The sequence below is a fragment of the Chrysoperla carnea genome, chromosome 1 (genome assembly GCF_905475395.1).
Source record: "Chrysoperla carnea chromosome 1, inChrCarn1.1, whole genome shotgun sequence".
Lineage (NCBI taxonomy): Eukaryota > Metazoa > Arthropoda > Insecta > Neuroptera > Chrysopidae > Chrysoperla > Chrysoperla carnea.
This window is the reverse complement of record NC_058337.1, coordinates 123,188,749-123,206,359: the sequence shown is the minus strand read 5'-3', so window position 1 is coordinate 123,206,359 and position 17,611 is coordinate 123,188,749. Positions and strand designations below refer to the sequence as shown.

The following is a 17,611-nucleotide window of genomic DNA, read 5'->3' as shown; positions in this document are numbered from 1 at the left end:
TAACAAGATCCCATTGGAAGTATTCTCAACCTGCAGAGAACTAGAGTATTTCAAGTAGCCAGTAGTGGATTATAACCATATAGCAAGAGTAGCAAATGCAATTGTGAGCCGCCAATGATGGAAATGTTGATAGAAAATGAAAACAACTTGATTGAGGTTGCCGATTGATATGGTTGCCCATAAAAGAGTCATATGATGGATTAATGAAGGTTAAAAGGTTAAAAATTGTGGGGGATAAAAAACTCCTAAAAAACTTGTGTAGTCTCCATGTAAATTACTATCAAGTAACGTAAAAATAATGCCAATTTAATTTCTGATGTGCTAACTATCCTGCCTCCATCTATCCCAGAAACAAAATTTTCTTAAAATCATAAGCTGTTTATCCTTAATCTTGTCGAATAACGTGATTAATATATAATATATCATATTATTCGATATTACTCTATATATCATATTATTCTATGCTATATAACATTCATATTATACAAGCGAATTTAGGAAAAAATAGATCCCGGATTTATTTTTCTAGGTCTGCTTTTTCCGGATTTATTTTTTCCAGAGCTATTTTTACCGATTACCTTTACAAGCAAATAATAAGATTAAACTGGTCTATATTTAAATTAGTCTGTGTCGTGGGTCTAGAAAAAGATGTTCACAATCTGACACAATTTGACACAAACAAAGAGTAGTGTAAATCATAAATTTTATTTTAATAATTCGATTAATTCAGTTATATTTTTAGATATTAATTAAAGATGACCGCATTCGAAGGTAAATTTTATTAGTTTTTTATTTTTTAATCTTATTATGTCTGCCGTTTTCTAAAACAACATATTATACACAAATCAACCGGTATTTTATTAACCAATAATTTATGGATTTTAGAATTTGGTGTGATGCCAGAAATTGGAAAAGCTGTCGAGGAAATGGATTGGATGTAAGATTTATCTATTTTAAATATATATTTTTGTATTAATAAAATAATTTATTGATTTAAGGTTACCAACCGATGTACAAGCCGAAGCTATTCCTCTCATACTTGGTGGAGGTGATGTTTTGATGGCAGCAGAAACAGGTAGCGGAAAAACTGGTGCATTTTGTTTGCCAATTTTACAAATTGTCTGGGAGACTTTACGAGATATTGAAAGTGGTAAAGGGGGAGGATCTGGAGGTGGAAAACCTGCAACCAGTAAGCTAACTTTTAACTATGATACATTATTTATATTTAAAGACGTATTCAATTTAAATTTAATATCAGGTACTCCTTGGACTATGTCCTTTCATGATCGGGGAGCAGCTATGGCTGTGTCCCCAGATGGCTTACGATGTCAAGCTCGCGAACAACGTGAATGGCATGGTACAAGATGTACGCGGGGTGTTCAGAATGCTGGTAAATATTATTTTGAAGCAACTGTAACCGATGAAGGCTTGTGTCGAGTTGGTTGGAGTATGCCACAAGCAAACCTAGACCTAGGAACATGCCGGTAAGACAATTCAAAAGCATTTTTTTCAACATCTGTTTAAAGAATCCAATTTTATGTAGATTTGGTTTTGGATTTGGTGGTACAGGAAAAAAGTCAAATAATAAACAGTTTGATAATTATGGGGAGGCGTTTGGAAAATGTGACGTCATAGGCAATCTACTTGATTTAGATAATGGAGAAATCAAATTTACAAAGAATGGGCAAGATTTAGGTCTTGCATTTAAATTGAATGGTCAAATGAAATCTGGTCCATATTTTCCTGCCGTAGTACTAAAGGTAACTTCTATCATCTATATATACATGGTGTTCAAGAATTGACTGTAGAACACTACTACTTCCTGAATAATCTTATTGGAAAACAAAAGAAAACAAACAATTGACTGAGTTAATTGTTGAAATACCATGCATAAATAGTTTTGATTTCTCTATCACATTGCACATACATATGCAATTTATATAATACATACTATACAATTTACGCCTAATTTGCGCCCTCACTTGATAAGGAACATTTTTTACATTTAAACTTTTGTTCTATCTCTAACGGTTTACAAAATGGGTAATACGGACCCATAGGTCAAGACCCAATTGACCTATGTTGCTCATTTACGAACTTGTTTTTGAGTTATCGTGCCCACAGACGGACGGACGGACAACCAGAAATGGACTAATTAGGTCATTTTATGAACACCTATACCAAAATTTTAGTCGTAGCATCAATATTTTTAAGCATTACATACTTGGGACTAAACTTAGTATACTTTGCATATTACATATATGCATGGTATAAAAATACATGAATATTCCCTATTAGGAATCAGATCGATTTGGTAAAAAGTTTTTCCGTTCATCTTGATAACTTTATTTAGATTGTGGCCTTGTTAGTTTCCACAATAGATACTTAAGTATCCATAAATGATAGTAAAAGAACCTTCTATTACACAGAATGCAGAAATGTCGTTTAATTTTGGAACAACGCCTTTTAAATATGATCTTCCCAGTGGTTATGTGGCTGTATGTAATGCTCCAAGTGATAAAGTTGTTGTAAATCCAAATGGAGGATCAAGCTCAACCACTACCTCTTCAAAAGCTGCGTTAAATGCTCCCAAAGCAATCATTATTGAGGTAAATTTATTTAAAGGAAATCTAAATATTATAACGTATTTTCATTTTAATGATTAAAATTACTTACAGCCTTCTAGAGAACTTGCCGAACAAACATCAAATCAATTGGCGAAATTTTCTAAATATTTAGAATCTCCGAAAGTAAAGGAATTGGTTGTCATTGGTGGAGTAAGTGTTAAAGATCAAATAAGTGCATTGAATTCTGGTATTGATTTAATTGTTGGTACACCTGGTCGATTAGAAGATTTAATTCAAGGAGGTAACAAACATAAAAAAAAATACAGTCGAATTGATAACCTCCTCCTTTTTTGTTTGAAGTCGGTTAAAAAATTATTTTGATTGTTATTTTGTATGACAATAGTCTCCTTCCCCACCCCCTTCTGTATAATTTTTGTTGCTTTAGAACTTGTTTTTGGGACCAAAAATTTAAACTTTGGAAGAAAACCTGCTGATTCCAAAAATCATCCCTTTTGTTTTGATTTTCCTCATGCAATGAATCCATAAATCACTTATTTTTTTATTAACGCACTTTGTTAACAAACTTAGATCCTTTTTATTTAAATAGAAAAATTTTTTAGGACATTTGGCGTTAACTAATGTAAGATTTTTCGTCTTGGACGAAGCTGATGGCTTGCTAAAATCTGGTTATACTGACTTAATTAATCGTATACATAAACAAATTCCAAAGATCACATCGGACGGTCATCGTTTACAAATGATCGTTTGTAGTGCAACCCTTCATGATTTTGAAGTGAAAAAATTAGCAGAAAGATTAATGCATTTCCCAACATGGGTTGATTTAAAAGGTGAAGATGCTGTTCCAGAAACTGTACATCATGTTGTTTGTATGGTTGATCCACAAACAGATGTATCTTGGAAAAATTTACGTCGTCATATTCAAACAGATGGGGTATGAAATTTGGATTGGAAATTTCCACAAATTTATTGGAACAAATCGTAACTAATTATTTTATTATTAGGTGCATAGTCAAGACGATGTTAGACCTGGTAACAATACAGCAGAAACATTAAGCGAAGCTGTGAAAATGTTGAAAGGTGAATACTGTGTACGTGCAATAGAAAAACATCGAATGGAAAAAGCAATTATATTTTGCCGTACTAAAGTAGATTGTGATAATTTAGAACGTTATCTAAAGCAGGTAAATTTTCAACTATTGTATTACCGATATTATTAATAATACAAAAGAGGATCCTAGGTTTTCTGTGCTCTCCTTGAGAAACACCTGCTGTCCACTGCTTCGTTCCCTTTAACGCCAGAGTGGCCCGGTACCCTTAGATCAATTTGACTGTGGTATTCGGTGCTAGGGCCCGAAGAGCGGCCTGCCTATCTGAGAAGATGCTGATATGTGTCTCACTGTAACCTTTCGAAAAACCGTCACATATTGACCAAGAGGAATCGTTTTCTTATTGTCCGATATTGGTTCCCCTACTAACCTGTCTTTCTTTTAAATTCCAGATTGGTGGGAACAAATATTCATGCGTTTGTCTTCATGGCGACCGTAAACCAAATGAAAGAAAAGCGAATTTGGAAAAGTTTAAACGTAATGAAGCTAAGTTCTTAATCTGTACGGATGTTGCCGCTCGTGGTTTGGATATAACTGGATTACCATTTATGATTAATATCACTTTACCAGATGAAAAATCAAATTATGTTCATCGTATTGGTCGTGTCGGACGTGCTGAACGTATGGGTCTTGCTATTAGTCTTGTAAGCACTGTACCCGAAAAAGTATGGTACCATGGTGAATGGTGTGCATCACGTGGTCGAAACTGTTGGAATACACGATTAACCGATGAAAAGGGTTGTTGTATTTGGTATAACGAAGTTCGAGTAAGTAACGTTAGTCATTTCTGATCCAGCACCATTCTAGCTTTCGTTAATCAATCCATTCAAAATTGGATATTCAATTTCTTAAAAATTAAAAAATTAAATTTATATTCTTGTCAAATTGCAATCCATTTTGATTTCAAGTATTGCTTAGATATCTAAAATAGTTGAAAAGTGGGAAAAATCTTGTTGAACCCTATCATCTTTCATTCTAGAGAATTATCTCGATAACTTTTGATTAATAACGCGATTTTAAGGGAAATAGAAAATCTTGTTCTTTGGAATTTACATAATCTTATTCAGTTGATCAAAACTGTAAAATTTTTCGTACAAACAATATTTTCCGTTGGATTTTACTAACTTTGATCGAAAGTTATTTTCTTACAATTTGTTAATTATAAGGAGAGAGTCGCACATAATTAACCATTGACTTTAAAAACTTTTTTTTCCCACTCAACGCATTGTGTAGGGCATCGTTAAAATATGTCAATAGTATATTATTATGCAAAGGCAGAAAGTTTGGGGCAGGGATCTCAAACTTTCTGCTCGTGTGATGTATACTATGTTTCTTTATTTTCGACCGAAAGTACGTACTTGCTGCTTCTGTTTGGTACTAAAGCATAAATTTGGGATTTTCGGCCTCTCAACAGAAGCTACAAGTACTTACTTTCGGCCTTCGATAAAAAAAATAATATTTCTTCTCATGAATATCTCACGAGATTTAGGCTATTAAAGCTCTAATAATTTTGAAATTTTAAGAAGTCATTTCGTTTTTGTCCGTAATGTGGGTTATTTTTGCTAAGCTAAAATTACAAATTCGTGGCCATTTTGTTGTAAACAAAAAACGCTTTCACATTGCGGGGACGCAATGTGTAGAATTCTTTTTCATTTTATTGGGCCAATTGAGTGTAACCCATAAGGGTTTAAGATACTCTATTCAACCAGAAAAATATTCTAAAATAAATTTTGTTTATAGTATTTAGCTGAAATTGAGGATCATTTAAATATAACAATAGAACAAGTAGATAAAGAAATATCAGTACCGCTCAATGAATTTGATGGTAAAGTGGTTTATGGTGAGAAATTAAAACAAAGTGGATCCGGTTATGTGGGACATGTTGCTCAAATGGCTCCAACTGTCACACAATTAGCTGCATTAGAATCAAATGCACAGAGTATATTTTTACGTAATATGATTGAAGCTAAGTAAATGTAACATATTATTTTCTATCTTTTTGCTAATTTATTTAATAAATACAAACAATAATAATAAAATAATTTATAATATGATTGCATATTTTAAACTTTTTTGCTCACTTACTATCCTTTCCTATTCCATTTCGTTCCCTTATTGCATTGCTTGGTGAATCATTGTACGAGTATCAAGTCATACTCGTTCTTCTCCACTATTTCAAAATCAGGTCAACGTATAAAAATGGTTGCATATGAAATTTGTAGAGAATTTTATCTTCTACAACTTTTATAATAAACGTAAATACGATTGAAGGCAAAGGAAACGAGATATTCTCAAAAGACTAATTTTTGTAACCTTTGACCTTGAATATCTAAGGACGCTGACACGTGATCATGGGAATTAGGAGACAACATTTGTACTATCAAAATAAAAGTTTGTACAAATTTTCAGCTTTTCCTTTTCGATTCGTAGGTTGACGCCTTTTTTTTTTAACTAAGATGAGTGGATTATTGTGACTCCGCCTATTTAACCAGATCTCAGTTGGGTTGAGTTAATTATTTAATACAATAACACCCACTTTCATCTTCAACAAGACCACCCAAATATACGCATATGTGGACGATATTGCCATAATAGCGAGAACTAAGGACCGTCTGATTGACGTGTTCAAGGAAATAGAAAAGAACGGTAAAGAACTAGGATTGAGTGTCAACGAAAAGAAAACTGTCTACATTTATATGTCAGCCTCACCCGATCGGAGGAAAGTCCAAGACCTTCAGATTGAAAATGTAATATTTAAAGGAGTCTCTTCATTCACCTATCTCGGAGAGCATGTAAATAACGAAGGAAAAACTAGCACAGTGATAAAAGAAAGACTCCAGAGAGGCAATTGAACATACTTTGCAAATGTGAAGCTCTTGAAAAGCAAGCTGATTACAAGAAGTATAAAGTTGAAAATAAACAAGAGTTTGATTCGACCAATAATAACCTATGGGAGTGAAAACTGGACACTCAAGGTAGAAGATAAGAAGGTTCGAACGGAAAATAATCAGAAGAATCTATGGAGCGGTACAAATCAATGAGACAAAATTGTGTATCCGAAACAACAGGGAGATATTAGAAATCCTGGACGGTGAAGATATTGTGAAGTTTATCAAATCCCAAAGACTCCGTTGGTTTGGGCACGTCCAGAGAATGGAAAACGCCAGGATGCCGAAAAGATGATTGACCAGGTGCTGGATGATTTGAGGAATATGCGAGCCACTGGATGGGGAACCAAGATCCAGGACCGCAACGTCTGGAGGCGCGTAGTGGAGGAGGCCAAGGCACACGTCGGGCTGTAGCGCCTATTGTTGTTGTAACACCCACTTTGTATTTATTCAAAACCAGGTAGTAAGGAAAAGGTGTTAATCATTTTGTTTTTTCGGTTCGGAAAATCTATTTATTTTTTCTTTCAACATTCAATGATATATTTTTGAAACACTAAATATGTTTATTACATTATATACAATACTTTCAATAATACATTAAAATAATTAAAAACTGGAATGAAAATATACATGATAGTTTTTTTTCAAATAATTAAAATTGTTAGCGCTTTTGATTTTCTTTTTGAATGACACGTACAATAACATAATGCATAATATATTATATATATATTTTTTAAATCTTATTTTTTCTTAACCCAAACCAATTAATTTGACCTAATTTCTATAACAAGCAAAGTATTTGATAAATACAAACTAATTGTGGCCCAATTTTAATTCTCCACGTTGAACACGATAATTTTGATGCAATTCGGGTTTGATATCGTTAACAATTGTCAAGATATCATTAATAATCTGAAAAAACAAACAAAATTTTTGTTTTTTTTTTTGGAACCTTTTTTTGTTTTATAAAAAAAACAAATAGTACAATTTTTAAACATTACCTTTTCCTTGTTGGCGTCAACTTTTTTGTTGATTTCATCAATACGACCACGGGCTTCTAAGTTTATTCTTTGGGCAACATCTTCACGGGATCCCATGTGTTTTGCCTCGAATTCTTTAAATTGACGTTCACGTTCAGCACGATACTTTTCAATTTCTTCTTGGGCTTCCTCTTTTGCTTGCTTTAGACGTTTTGCTTTACCTATTAAAAAAAATATGAAATTAATTTTTTGTTGACTACACCCTTTAATTTTGTCAAATGACTTACGTTTACGAGCTTCGGCTACTTTTTCAGCTGCCCGCTTTTCTGCAGCTAATAGTTGTTGAATACCTTGCGTTTGACTTGCCATTTTATGACTTAAATAATATTTGCCTGAGTTAAAACTGTTTTAATCCAGACGACTAATGTATTTAATGGAACACCTCTCAAATTGCCTTGGATCAATGAAGTAAAATCATATGATCTCCTACTAAATTATTAATTAGTCACCAGAGGGATATGTTTTGGTTGATAACTTCGATTTCTTTTTTATCATTAGATGATTAGTAGCGTCTATGCGTATTTCTTTGCGCATTGGGAAAACTTTTAATTTGAAATTATAAATTATATTATTACTCATTAAAGGAAGAATAATCAAATTTTGACTCTTAATTACCTAATTAAGAAATACGCAGATCTATTCCCAAAAGAAATTCAGAAATACACTCTATTGTGTAGCTATATTTATTGTTATACCATGCATATATGTAATATGCAAGGTATACTAAGTTTAGTCCCAAGTTTGTAACCATATCTTAATCTAACGCGCTCGAGTTAATTTACCTATTGCAATTTTGTTTTTACTAATTTGACCGCCTCCCCTACGTGGGTCCCCCATATTTAAGGCTAATATTTGGTGGAGGTACTGAGGAAGGTCCAAGGAACCCCCATGCCTTAATCTGACGCGCTCGAATAACTACACAAATCCCTTCTTGGGCTCCCCTACTATAATAAAGTGGGTCAAATTTATCTTTCAAGATTTGATTACAAATAACGGGCAGGAGAAACTAAATAAAAGCAGAAGTTTTTTGAGCGAAGCATGATTAGGAAATTTGAACTCAAGTTTTCTTGTTAGTTGCATATAGAAATGCTAGAAAACGTTAAGCGCTCATCCAGAGAGAAGGATTCGGTGCAAAAACTCCCTCGAAAGAGTATGAAAGTTACCTATTATAAGTAGTCGAAAAGCTTGCAATTAAAATGGAAATTTTTATTGTCTTTATAAAGTCACTACGGGCAAAAAAATAAAACGGCGATTAAAGTCGTATACGACGTGTTATGTTCCGAGGCAATTTCTTCTGTCGATATCTAAAAATTTTTCTTTAATCCCAAAATCAACCAAAATTGTCTGTCTCATTGGATTAGTTAGAGTAATTAGAGCCCCAACAACCAAATCCAGCTCTTTTGACAATAGATAAGTATTTTTTCGAGATATCTCCAGAATAATAGCTTTTCGTACAGAATTTTCTGCAAAATTTTTGAGTTTTGGAATTCAGGACACTGCAATCATCATATCGTCACTTTTTTCAGAAATATCACCTTATGTTTAGTGGAGTGAAATTTAGAACATATATTTTATCTATGATTTAGAATAAAGCATTCGGTAAATAATTAAAACGTGTTAAAAATTGTACAGTTGCACCACAGCAGCTTTGTTTGAAGGAAGGTGGAGAGTGGAGGGGCAACAAAAACACGACAAATATACAATATTTAATATGAGAATTTTTTTTATAAATAAATATTTATAATATTATTTACAAATATCAAGTAATGATAAAATCAATTCGTTTTCAAACACGAATGCATGTGTGTGTTATATTTTTTTTTTTTACGTAAATATTATAACTACAATGAACTTTTTTTTTTGATTATTTTAATTTTTTTCCATTTTCTTTTATTATGCATAGCGTTTATTTTTTTATTTATTTATTTATTATTAATTATTAAATCCATACATGTTTTTGTTTATCACAGTGTCTGAATACACCTCTATATTTTTTTATGTACATTCAAAAAACAACATACAAATATATATAATATGTATATATAATGCGAATATTACCCACAATTCTCAAAATAAAACAAAAATTAATATGTATTTTGAAACATCATTTGTTTTTATTTTTTTCTTCAAAAGAAAAATATCCATTAATAATGATCTTACCCAATGACCGATTAGAAAATTTACAGTAGATAAAATAATTTATTATGATTACTTTCATCCAAAAATTTTAAATTATATGGATCGTCACTTTTGGAATAACTATTGAAGTAGAGATTATGTTTTATACAAGTTCACTGGCCCATTTGTCGTGACTCCGATTTTTAAAATGACAAAATTTCTTTCTTTTCTAAAAACAGAAGACGAAACTTCTCCAATCACAGGATAAGTCTTTCGAACGATTTTTTTAAGCTCTCAACGTTAAACTGATCATTTTGGATATATGCTCGCCAATGCGCTCCTCCTTTCAGCTTCAAATTTTCTAGTTTTGGAAATATAATGTTTAAGTAAATGCAAAAGTATCTTTGAATGAATTTTTGTCAAGTATCAACTCGGGGAATTATATAACCGCCGATTTCGCCAAAACGTGCACAAAACTTTCCAATATAAGCATTTTTATATAGTTGAGAGAAGAAATTCTGAATAATTAGTCCAAGTAGTGCACCACGATCATTTTCAGGAGGACTTCGGTATTTTAAAATATGCTTATATTTAAAATCTTTTTCTGGCCTTGGAACATCTTCTAATAATTCAAGATGATCCAGATTTGATGATGCTACACACTAGGATAGCAGTTAATTTAACCTAAATACTTTGATTAAATGAAAGACTGTACCCTAAAGGAGGCGAGTTCCAAGTAAAGAATATAAAGTCAAATTTCAGTACCAAACACGTTTATTTTGGCACAGTAAATAGATGTACTATCAAATTTATACCTTTTTTTTGTTTGTTTTGGTAATCATTACTGCTTTAATCGGTGCCATATAAAATGTTGATAGCAGATACTCGGAAATGAAGATGCCTAATCTATTTTACATGCTCACAAAAGTTTGATCAAATTGAAAGTGGAATATTTTAGAAGATAACTTAATATCATTCAACCACGAAGCTGGTAATACTTTTATAGTAAATCCACCAAAGTTAGTCTCAAAAAGGACGGTAACTGAAGGTAACCGACCTTTTAATATTTTTTTTAAATAACTGGTTAATAAATTATTTCTACTGAAAGTTATTTTTCGTTTTAAAATCTGGATATAAATCCAAAATGGAATTATTTTGGGATGAAAGTGTCTGATAATAATTTTATACTTATCTATAAAAATTACGATCATATTATCGGAAAAAATTAATAAATATCTGTATTGCTTTTTTCCTATATTTGTTACACGAAAAAAAATATAATTTGAGACAGTTTAAAAATTTTGTTTGTGATTAAATACAACCTCAATCGACTACGTAAGTGCTTACGTCACACATTGAAATAAAAAAGATAGTGCCTATAAATACTTAAATATCATTTTTGTAATTCACGGAAAATATTTTATTGACTGTTATTATCGATTTTGTGACGTTTCACTTAGGTATCATTTATTTTTCAATCAAAAATTGACATAGAAAAATCATCCAACAACTCACACGAGACAACTGAATTAAATGTTGAATAAAGCAAAAATATTTTTTGTTTTTAAATATTCCACACACTTACCCTATAAAGATAATAATTTAACTACACATTATTCATTGACATAGAAAAAAGTTCCAGAAATTACCACATATCAATTGTAAAACAGTATTTTCTTATTGCTAAAAGTGGTCCAAAATAGTCTACGGTTTTTGTGTTTTTCTGTTAGTACGAAAGCTGGCCACGTTTTCGAAAACGGAAAATTTCAAGACAGATGAATTTTGTATTTTTGTCTCTTATCGAAATTAATTAGAAATAAAGTAAGCCTTGCACCTGCGTTAATTAACGTAGAATGCGCGATAATAAAGCAATCAAATTTTTGTCTGGCAAATTAAAATTACATCCATACAAAAATGATTTGAAACATTTTTTTATTAATAAGAAGAATCTGGCAGGTGTACATCTGCAATACGTCTGATAAATCATTTCGCATGCTACATCCATGAATATGAGAGAGTACATCATATACATTAAGCAATGTGTATAAGAAAGATACTATTATATATTTGATTTTACCCTTCCATGTATGTATTTGAAGCTTTGCTCAGTGAAAGTTGTATAACTGACTAATGCACATGGTGTCTAAACAGTAGTTCAGTATGCTTTTACATGCATACAAGCAAACTTATAAAAGTATCTCTCTTATACACATTTCTTATACACTCTCTTATATCAAACGAATTGTATATTGCTAAAAGGACATGAAAAATGATTTTTAAATACAAAAATTTTAGAATCAGCAATTCTCACCTTTAGAGAGGGGATGGAACACTATTAAACGAAATAAATATCCAAAATTCATACGACCTGAAATCAATTTTTCGTGATGTTTCCAGCTTTTATACCATGTGATATATTAAAAAATAAGTTTTTATTAATCTGTTCCCGAATTTGTTTTTTTTTTTTTATGTTTATTCCTATATAATTATATTGTTTGGCATTATTATGGTTTTATTAAATGTGTAGAAGATGAATCATCATTGATATTTCGCTATCTAAATGTATCGATAAATTTTTTATAAATATCAATTGCCTTATCTAATGTACGTCGATTTTCTTCTTGTAAACAATGAATATTTTGTAGATATTGTAGACGACGATCTAAATATTCGATTTGCATTTGATAGTTCTTTGTTTCGTCTAATATTTGTTTACAACGATTTGTTTCATGTTGTATATTGATCTCACGTTCTGAAACAATAGGGTATTATCGTTAGTCAAAAATAAATCATGAAATTTGAAAAGAGTTAAAATTTATGTAAAAATATTCTTAAATATTCTGATTTCGAGTCATAAAAGCACATTTTTCTTTTAAAATATTAAAATTAAAAATCGTAATTTACATATTTGTCATAGCGGTATGAGTCATAGACCATCAGTTAGTTCAGTGTAGACAGCTGAGTATAATATATACATAGATAATAAGTATTTATATTTATATTATAATCAGATGTCTATGAATATATCTGTCAAAATTATTTGTGTTATTTCGTATAGTGATACCCATATTACGTCATCAAATTGGATGCTCGCGTTTTTGACAGTTTAAAAAAGGTTTTTTGAAGTACTTTTTCAAAAATAGTGGAATACCCTTATATGAAAAATATAATATTATATGAAATTTAGTAGAGGAAAATCAGGAAAAGGTTAATCTAAGTGAACATCACATCATAGAAAATATACTATACATTGTCAGTTGTTTCATCGCTATGATTTTGTCATAGCTATTTAAAGCATGGAAGTCTTGGAAAACAGAGTGGTTAGAAAAATTGATGGTTCACCAGTTCCATTCGTTTAAATGCATGCATATCATTAATGGTCATTGCAAAGAACGCAATGGCTTGAAAGAATATCTCAGATAAATACATAATTTCGTGTGATATCAATCGACCTTCGCATTTTTGGGACTTGTAACTGACTTTGAGTTTCCAAGAAACAAGCATTGGCTAAGTAAAAATATATTGGTAATGAAAATTTGGATCAAATGAAAAAGTAGTTTCCTTTTTGAAAATTTCGCTAAAAATGATAGAAGTTGTAGGGTTGATTAATAAATAAATTATTTAAACGTACCTTTTGAATATTCTTTATAAGATGATAAAATAGCTTCAAGGCCAGGCCATTTAAACTGTGATGATTTCTCTTCAATCCATTGACCGCCAACAACATTTGTTGGATAAAAAATAACATTTTGTTTTAATAAATCCTCGGATGCGGTTTGATTATTAAAATGTATTAATGGTGCTGTTGCTGTTACAACCGTATTATTATTTATAATTGGACCACTTTCAATTTTTGTTGGAAAATTTATAATTATTGGAATATTTGTAGTATGATTATTATTTGTATGATTTAAATTCACAACACCGTTCATTAAATTATGATTTTGATTTGCCGATGAATATAATAATTGTATTGAACGTTCTGGTATACGTAATACTGTTTTTTGACATATTGAATGTTTAAATACATTATCATTGGCATTATCACCGATTGTATTATCACTTTGTTGTTGTTTTGACGATGTCGATGATGATAATAATGTTTTATTTAAACGATATTGATGATGACACGATATTGAAGATGATAATGAATTTTTACGATAATATTTATTGTTTTGTTGTTTTAGATGATAATGTGATTTATGGTTATATTGTTCAATTGATAATTGATTTTGTCGTTTTTCAATTGTTTTTACGAAATAAAATGTTAATGGTGAATAATAACCACGTTTTAGACGATCATCGATTATTGTTTTCCATGCATTTTCCATTTCTGTAAATTAAAAAACAAAAATTAGGATATAAATTACATACTTCACTGAAAAATTATAGTCTCGACCTTAAAATGATTTTAAAATTAACTGTATAGTGGGGATGTGCATTAGTAAACACAATCGAGTTTTCTACTCCAGGGGTGGCGAACCTTTTTGTATCAACGTACCATTTTTTCTAAGTTATTTTAACTTGATTATTGGGATTCGCAATTAATTCTTCCTTAATGACGTTTCCTACGCAATATCGTGCAAAAACGGCTAAACATGCAAATTTAGTGACGTCGATACTTTCATCAAGATATAGCGATATAAAAGGAGCGGAGTTATGTCAATTTTTTGTTGGTCTGTTACATTTCCGGTCAATTTTAAGATTTTTTCTTTTATTGCGTTATCTTATCTTTATAATCTAAATCTTCAAAAAGTGAGGGCGCCCACGCTAACCAGGCTTCCTTTAAGAACTCTCCCTCTTGAAAAGCTGAGTAATTTGCCGAGTAATAATAGACGTCAACTGTTTATTTCTGCCTTTCATTGCACTTGTAATTAATTCACTTTGTTTGGATTGGCTTTTTTGACTAACGTTTTTGTGATTTGTTTCAAAATGTAACTACAATTACAAACGAGCGCGCGTGCGGAATATCAATGGCACGCGTGCTAATGGTTCGCCATCCTTGCGTCTACTCCATCTCTACACAGTTTAAATAAGCAATGAAACATCAAAAATTCAGGCGTCTTGGAAAGAACAAGACGTTACTAGTTTTTATACATTTGGAGTTTTCTTTTTGAAAAAATTTGAATTAAATGCTTTCAAATTTGCTTACCATCACGATAGGTGTTTGAAATTTTTCGTAAACCCAATTCCCGTAAAAAACATGATTTCTCTGGAAAATCTGGGCTATTATTTAATACTTCTGGATGACTTAATGGTATTGGAAGATCAAATGAACAATTTTTTTCTTCTTCTTCATATAAAATTGGTGTCCATTTTGATCGCCATTTACGTTTATTCAATTGTTGTAAATTATAATCTAAAAAAAAATTGTATTTTCAAAAATTATGAAAACCTGTTTAATAATTTCATAAAAAACAGACATTAAGTTTTCTTTACTAAATTCTAAGGCTTTGTTAATTATCGTTTTTAGGTTAAGTTATAGGAAATAAAGTTTACTATAATTTATCATCCCGGTTTTGCCGAGTGTCAACGTAAAAAAAAAGAAGCTAATTTGTTAAAGAGTGATATTCTTTTATCCCTCGAATCAAAAAGGGCGGTATTATTAGTTCGACCGCTATGCGTGTCTGTGTGTAGCATCATAGCCACACGGATGAACCGATTTTGATTTTTTTTATTAAGAGTGTTTTTAGCTACGTTTCGAAAGCTACAAGGAAAAACCACATTTGTCGAGGGTTTTATTTAAATTTTGTTAATTTCACTTGTTCGATACTACTTATCCCGAAAATTTACGGATGTACCGATTTTGATTTTTTGTTTGTTTGAAAGGTAATTTAATGATGTTTTCAGCCATGTCTCAAGAAAATCGGTTCAGTTTGGAGAGAAATACAAGAAAAAACCACATTTGTTGGGAGTTTTTTAAATTTTGTAAATTTCGATACTTCTTATTTCGTAAATATTATTCTTTCTCAAATGAACTACATTTTTTTTTTACAGTGGATTGTTTACCCACAGTCTAAAATAATATTCTTTAAAATAAATACTAACCATTTTTTCGTGAAAATGTCGTCAATTTAAATATTTCTAAAAAATCCACTTTATCTTTACGTGTATCCAATTTTAATGGTGGACCAGATGTAATCCATAATTTATTTTTATTATAATAAGTTGTATTACTATCATCATTTCCGGAACTATTTTCTTCATCATCACTAGTTGTAGTCGATATTTCTGTAAAATTCTGTTTAAACAATACTTTTTTTTCATCATTTGAATTATTTTCATGCAACAATTTTACTATTTTCTCATCTTCATGTTTAATTTTCGTTTGTTGTTCTTGTTGTTGTTGTTGATTTTTCCTCATTTCACGGTTCCGTTTTCGTTGTTGAACCGCTAAATCAATTGAACTAACAATTGTATCAGATTTTTTACTATATGTAGGTATTTTTAAAACATGTTTATATGATTTTTTACTAATTGTTGGTGTAGCTGTTGATTTAATAACTGTATTATTATTATCAACAGTATTTAATTTGGTTGTAATCGGTTGTTGCTCGGTTTGTTGATTTTGTTGTATAATCTCATTTTTTGGTGTAAATGATGGATATATTTTCGGTGATGTTTTCTTATTTTTTGTTTTTGATAATAATTTTTTAGTTTGTTTTTGCGGTGGTGGTTGTTGTTGTGGTTCCTCATTTTTTGTTATTCCGGTCGTTTCTGGTGGTGATACTGTCGTTGAATTTTGTTGAATAAATGATACATGTTTCTTGTTAATTATTTCATTTGCACGTATTAAATTTTCAAAATCATCTTTATCTGAGGTGCTACCAGTTGCCGAGGTCGTTGTAGTCGTGCCTGTTGTTTTTAAAAGCGTTGATGTTGTTTTATCTAATAATTTTATTTTTTTACTATTATTTACATTTTTATTATTATTATTAATATTTATAGTGTTATTATTATTATGTTTTTCAATGGAATGATGATTTAAAGAATCTTTTTTTAAACGTTTCACACCACTTGTACACTTTTTGATTTGTCGTTTTTGATTTGTTTTTGGTACAGTTGCTGGTATTGTTGACGGTGCCGTTGTAACAACAGTTGTATTTACAGGAGAGGGTAAGATTGACGATGTTGTCGTTGTCGATATTGTAGGTATTGTAGGTAAATCACATTTGGTTGTCGTCACTAAATTGTTAACAAGCGTATTATTACTTTCAGACGATGATATAGAAGAATAATTATTGGTAATTTCAATAACATTTTTATTTAAACTTAAATCATAATACAATTTATTATTATTACTAAAATTTTCATTTGTTGTTGATGTCGAATTTTGTTGATTAGGAACAAGATTATTTGGTATTTGTTGTTCGTGTAATTCGGATACTGGTTTTATTCCATCATCACCTGTCGTAGAATTATTTTCAACAATTGTTGGATGATTTTGTGGTATGTGTTGATCATCACCACTTGCTATTGGAGGTTGTTGCTGCTGCTGAAGATGATTCCCATAGACAGTGTTTTTATAATCTGTATTATAAATAATCACTTGATCTTCAGTATTATTCGATATATCAATGTATGTGGTAGTATTTTCATTAAAAGGATGTATATTTTGAAAATTTTGTGCTGTCGTTGGCTTTAAAACGTGATCGTTATATGCTTCATCAGAATTTAATATTGGATCAATTGATACGGGATTGTAGAAAAAAGGTGGTGGAGTTGCTGTTGTCGTAATTGGAATTGGTGATGTATGATTATGCACCGTACCAATTGGTAAATTGTTGTTGGTGATTATTGTGGATTGCTGGGGGTGTGGAATTGGTTCTGGAAGATGTGTTTGTGGGTGTTGCAGATGATGCTCCACCTGT

General features: G+C 30.9%; 2 protein-coding genes across 3 annotated transcripts; one reads left to right on the top strand and one right to left on the bottom strand.

Moving 5' to 3' along the window:
* The first annotated feature begins 631 nt into the window (after window positions 1-631).
* Window positions 632-5,713, top strand: LOC123298008 (ATP-dependent RNA helicase Ddx1). 2 transcript variants are annotated; one of them, XM_044879876.1, is made up of 11 exons: window positions 632-771; window positions 886-937; window positions 999-1,189; window positions 1,259-1,484; window positions 1,544-1,760; window positions 2,430-2,609; window positions 2,679-2,868; window positions 3,188-3,519; window positions 3,590-3,769; window positions 4,087-4,461; window positions 5,435-5,713. In XM_044879876.1, the coding sequence occupies exons 1-11, from the start codon at window positions 756-758 to the stop codon at window positions 5,666-5,668; spliced, it is 2,193 nt and encodes a 730-aa protein (XP_044735811.1). In that variant the 5' UTR covers window positions 632-755; the 3' UTR covers window positions 5,669-5,713. The 2 variants fall into 2 exon arrangements, with proteins under 2 accessions (XP_044735811.1, XP_044735802.1); XM_044879867.1 differs by having other exon boundaries at window positions 999-1,484.
* A 1,539-nt stretch (window positions 5,714-7,252) lies between these two features.
* LOC123298413 (V-type proton ATPase subunit G) lies at window positions 7,253-8,046 on the bottom strand. Its single transcript, XM_044880411.1, has 3 exons — window positions 7,850-8,046; window positions 7,584-7,783; window positions 7,253-7,494 (listed from the first exon to the last, which is right to left on the bottom strand). Exons 1-3 carry the CDS (start codon window positions 7,929-7,931, stop codon window positions 7,396-7,398), a joined length of 381 nt encoding a protein of 126 aa, XP_044736346.1. The 5' UTR covers window positions 7,932-8,046; the 3' UTR covers window positions 7,253-7,395.
* Between the last annotated feature and the right edge of the window lie 9,565 nt (window positions 8,047-17,611).

Bases quoted from the DNA above. Each gene is read 5' to 3' on its own strand.
- LOC123298008 (XM_044879867.1), top strand. The intron at 938-998 runs GTAAGATTTATC...TATTGATTTAAG, and splicing joins GTCGAGGAAATGGATTGGAT to GTTACCAACCGATGTACAAG. The intron at 4,462-5,434 runs GTAAGTAACGTT...TTTTGTTTATAG, and splicing joins TTTGGTATAACGAAGTTCGA to TATTTAGCTGAAATTGAGGA.
- LOC123298413 (XM_044880411.1), bottom strand. From the start codon at position 7,931: ATGGCAAGTCAAACGCAAGGTATTCAACAACTATTAGCTGCAGAAAAG. The intron at 7,784-7,849 runs GTAAGTCATTTG...TTTTTTTAATAG, and splicing joins AGTAGCCGAAGCTCGTAAAC to GTAAAGCAAAACGTCTAAAG. The intron at 7,495-7,583 runs GTAATGTTTAAA...TTGTTTTTTCAG, and splicing joins TTGACGCCAACAAGGAAAAG to ATTATTAATGATATCTTGAC.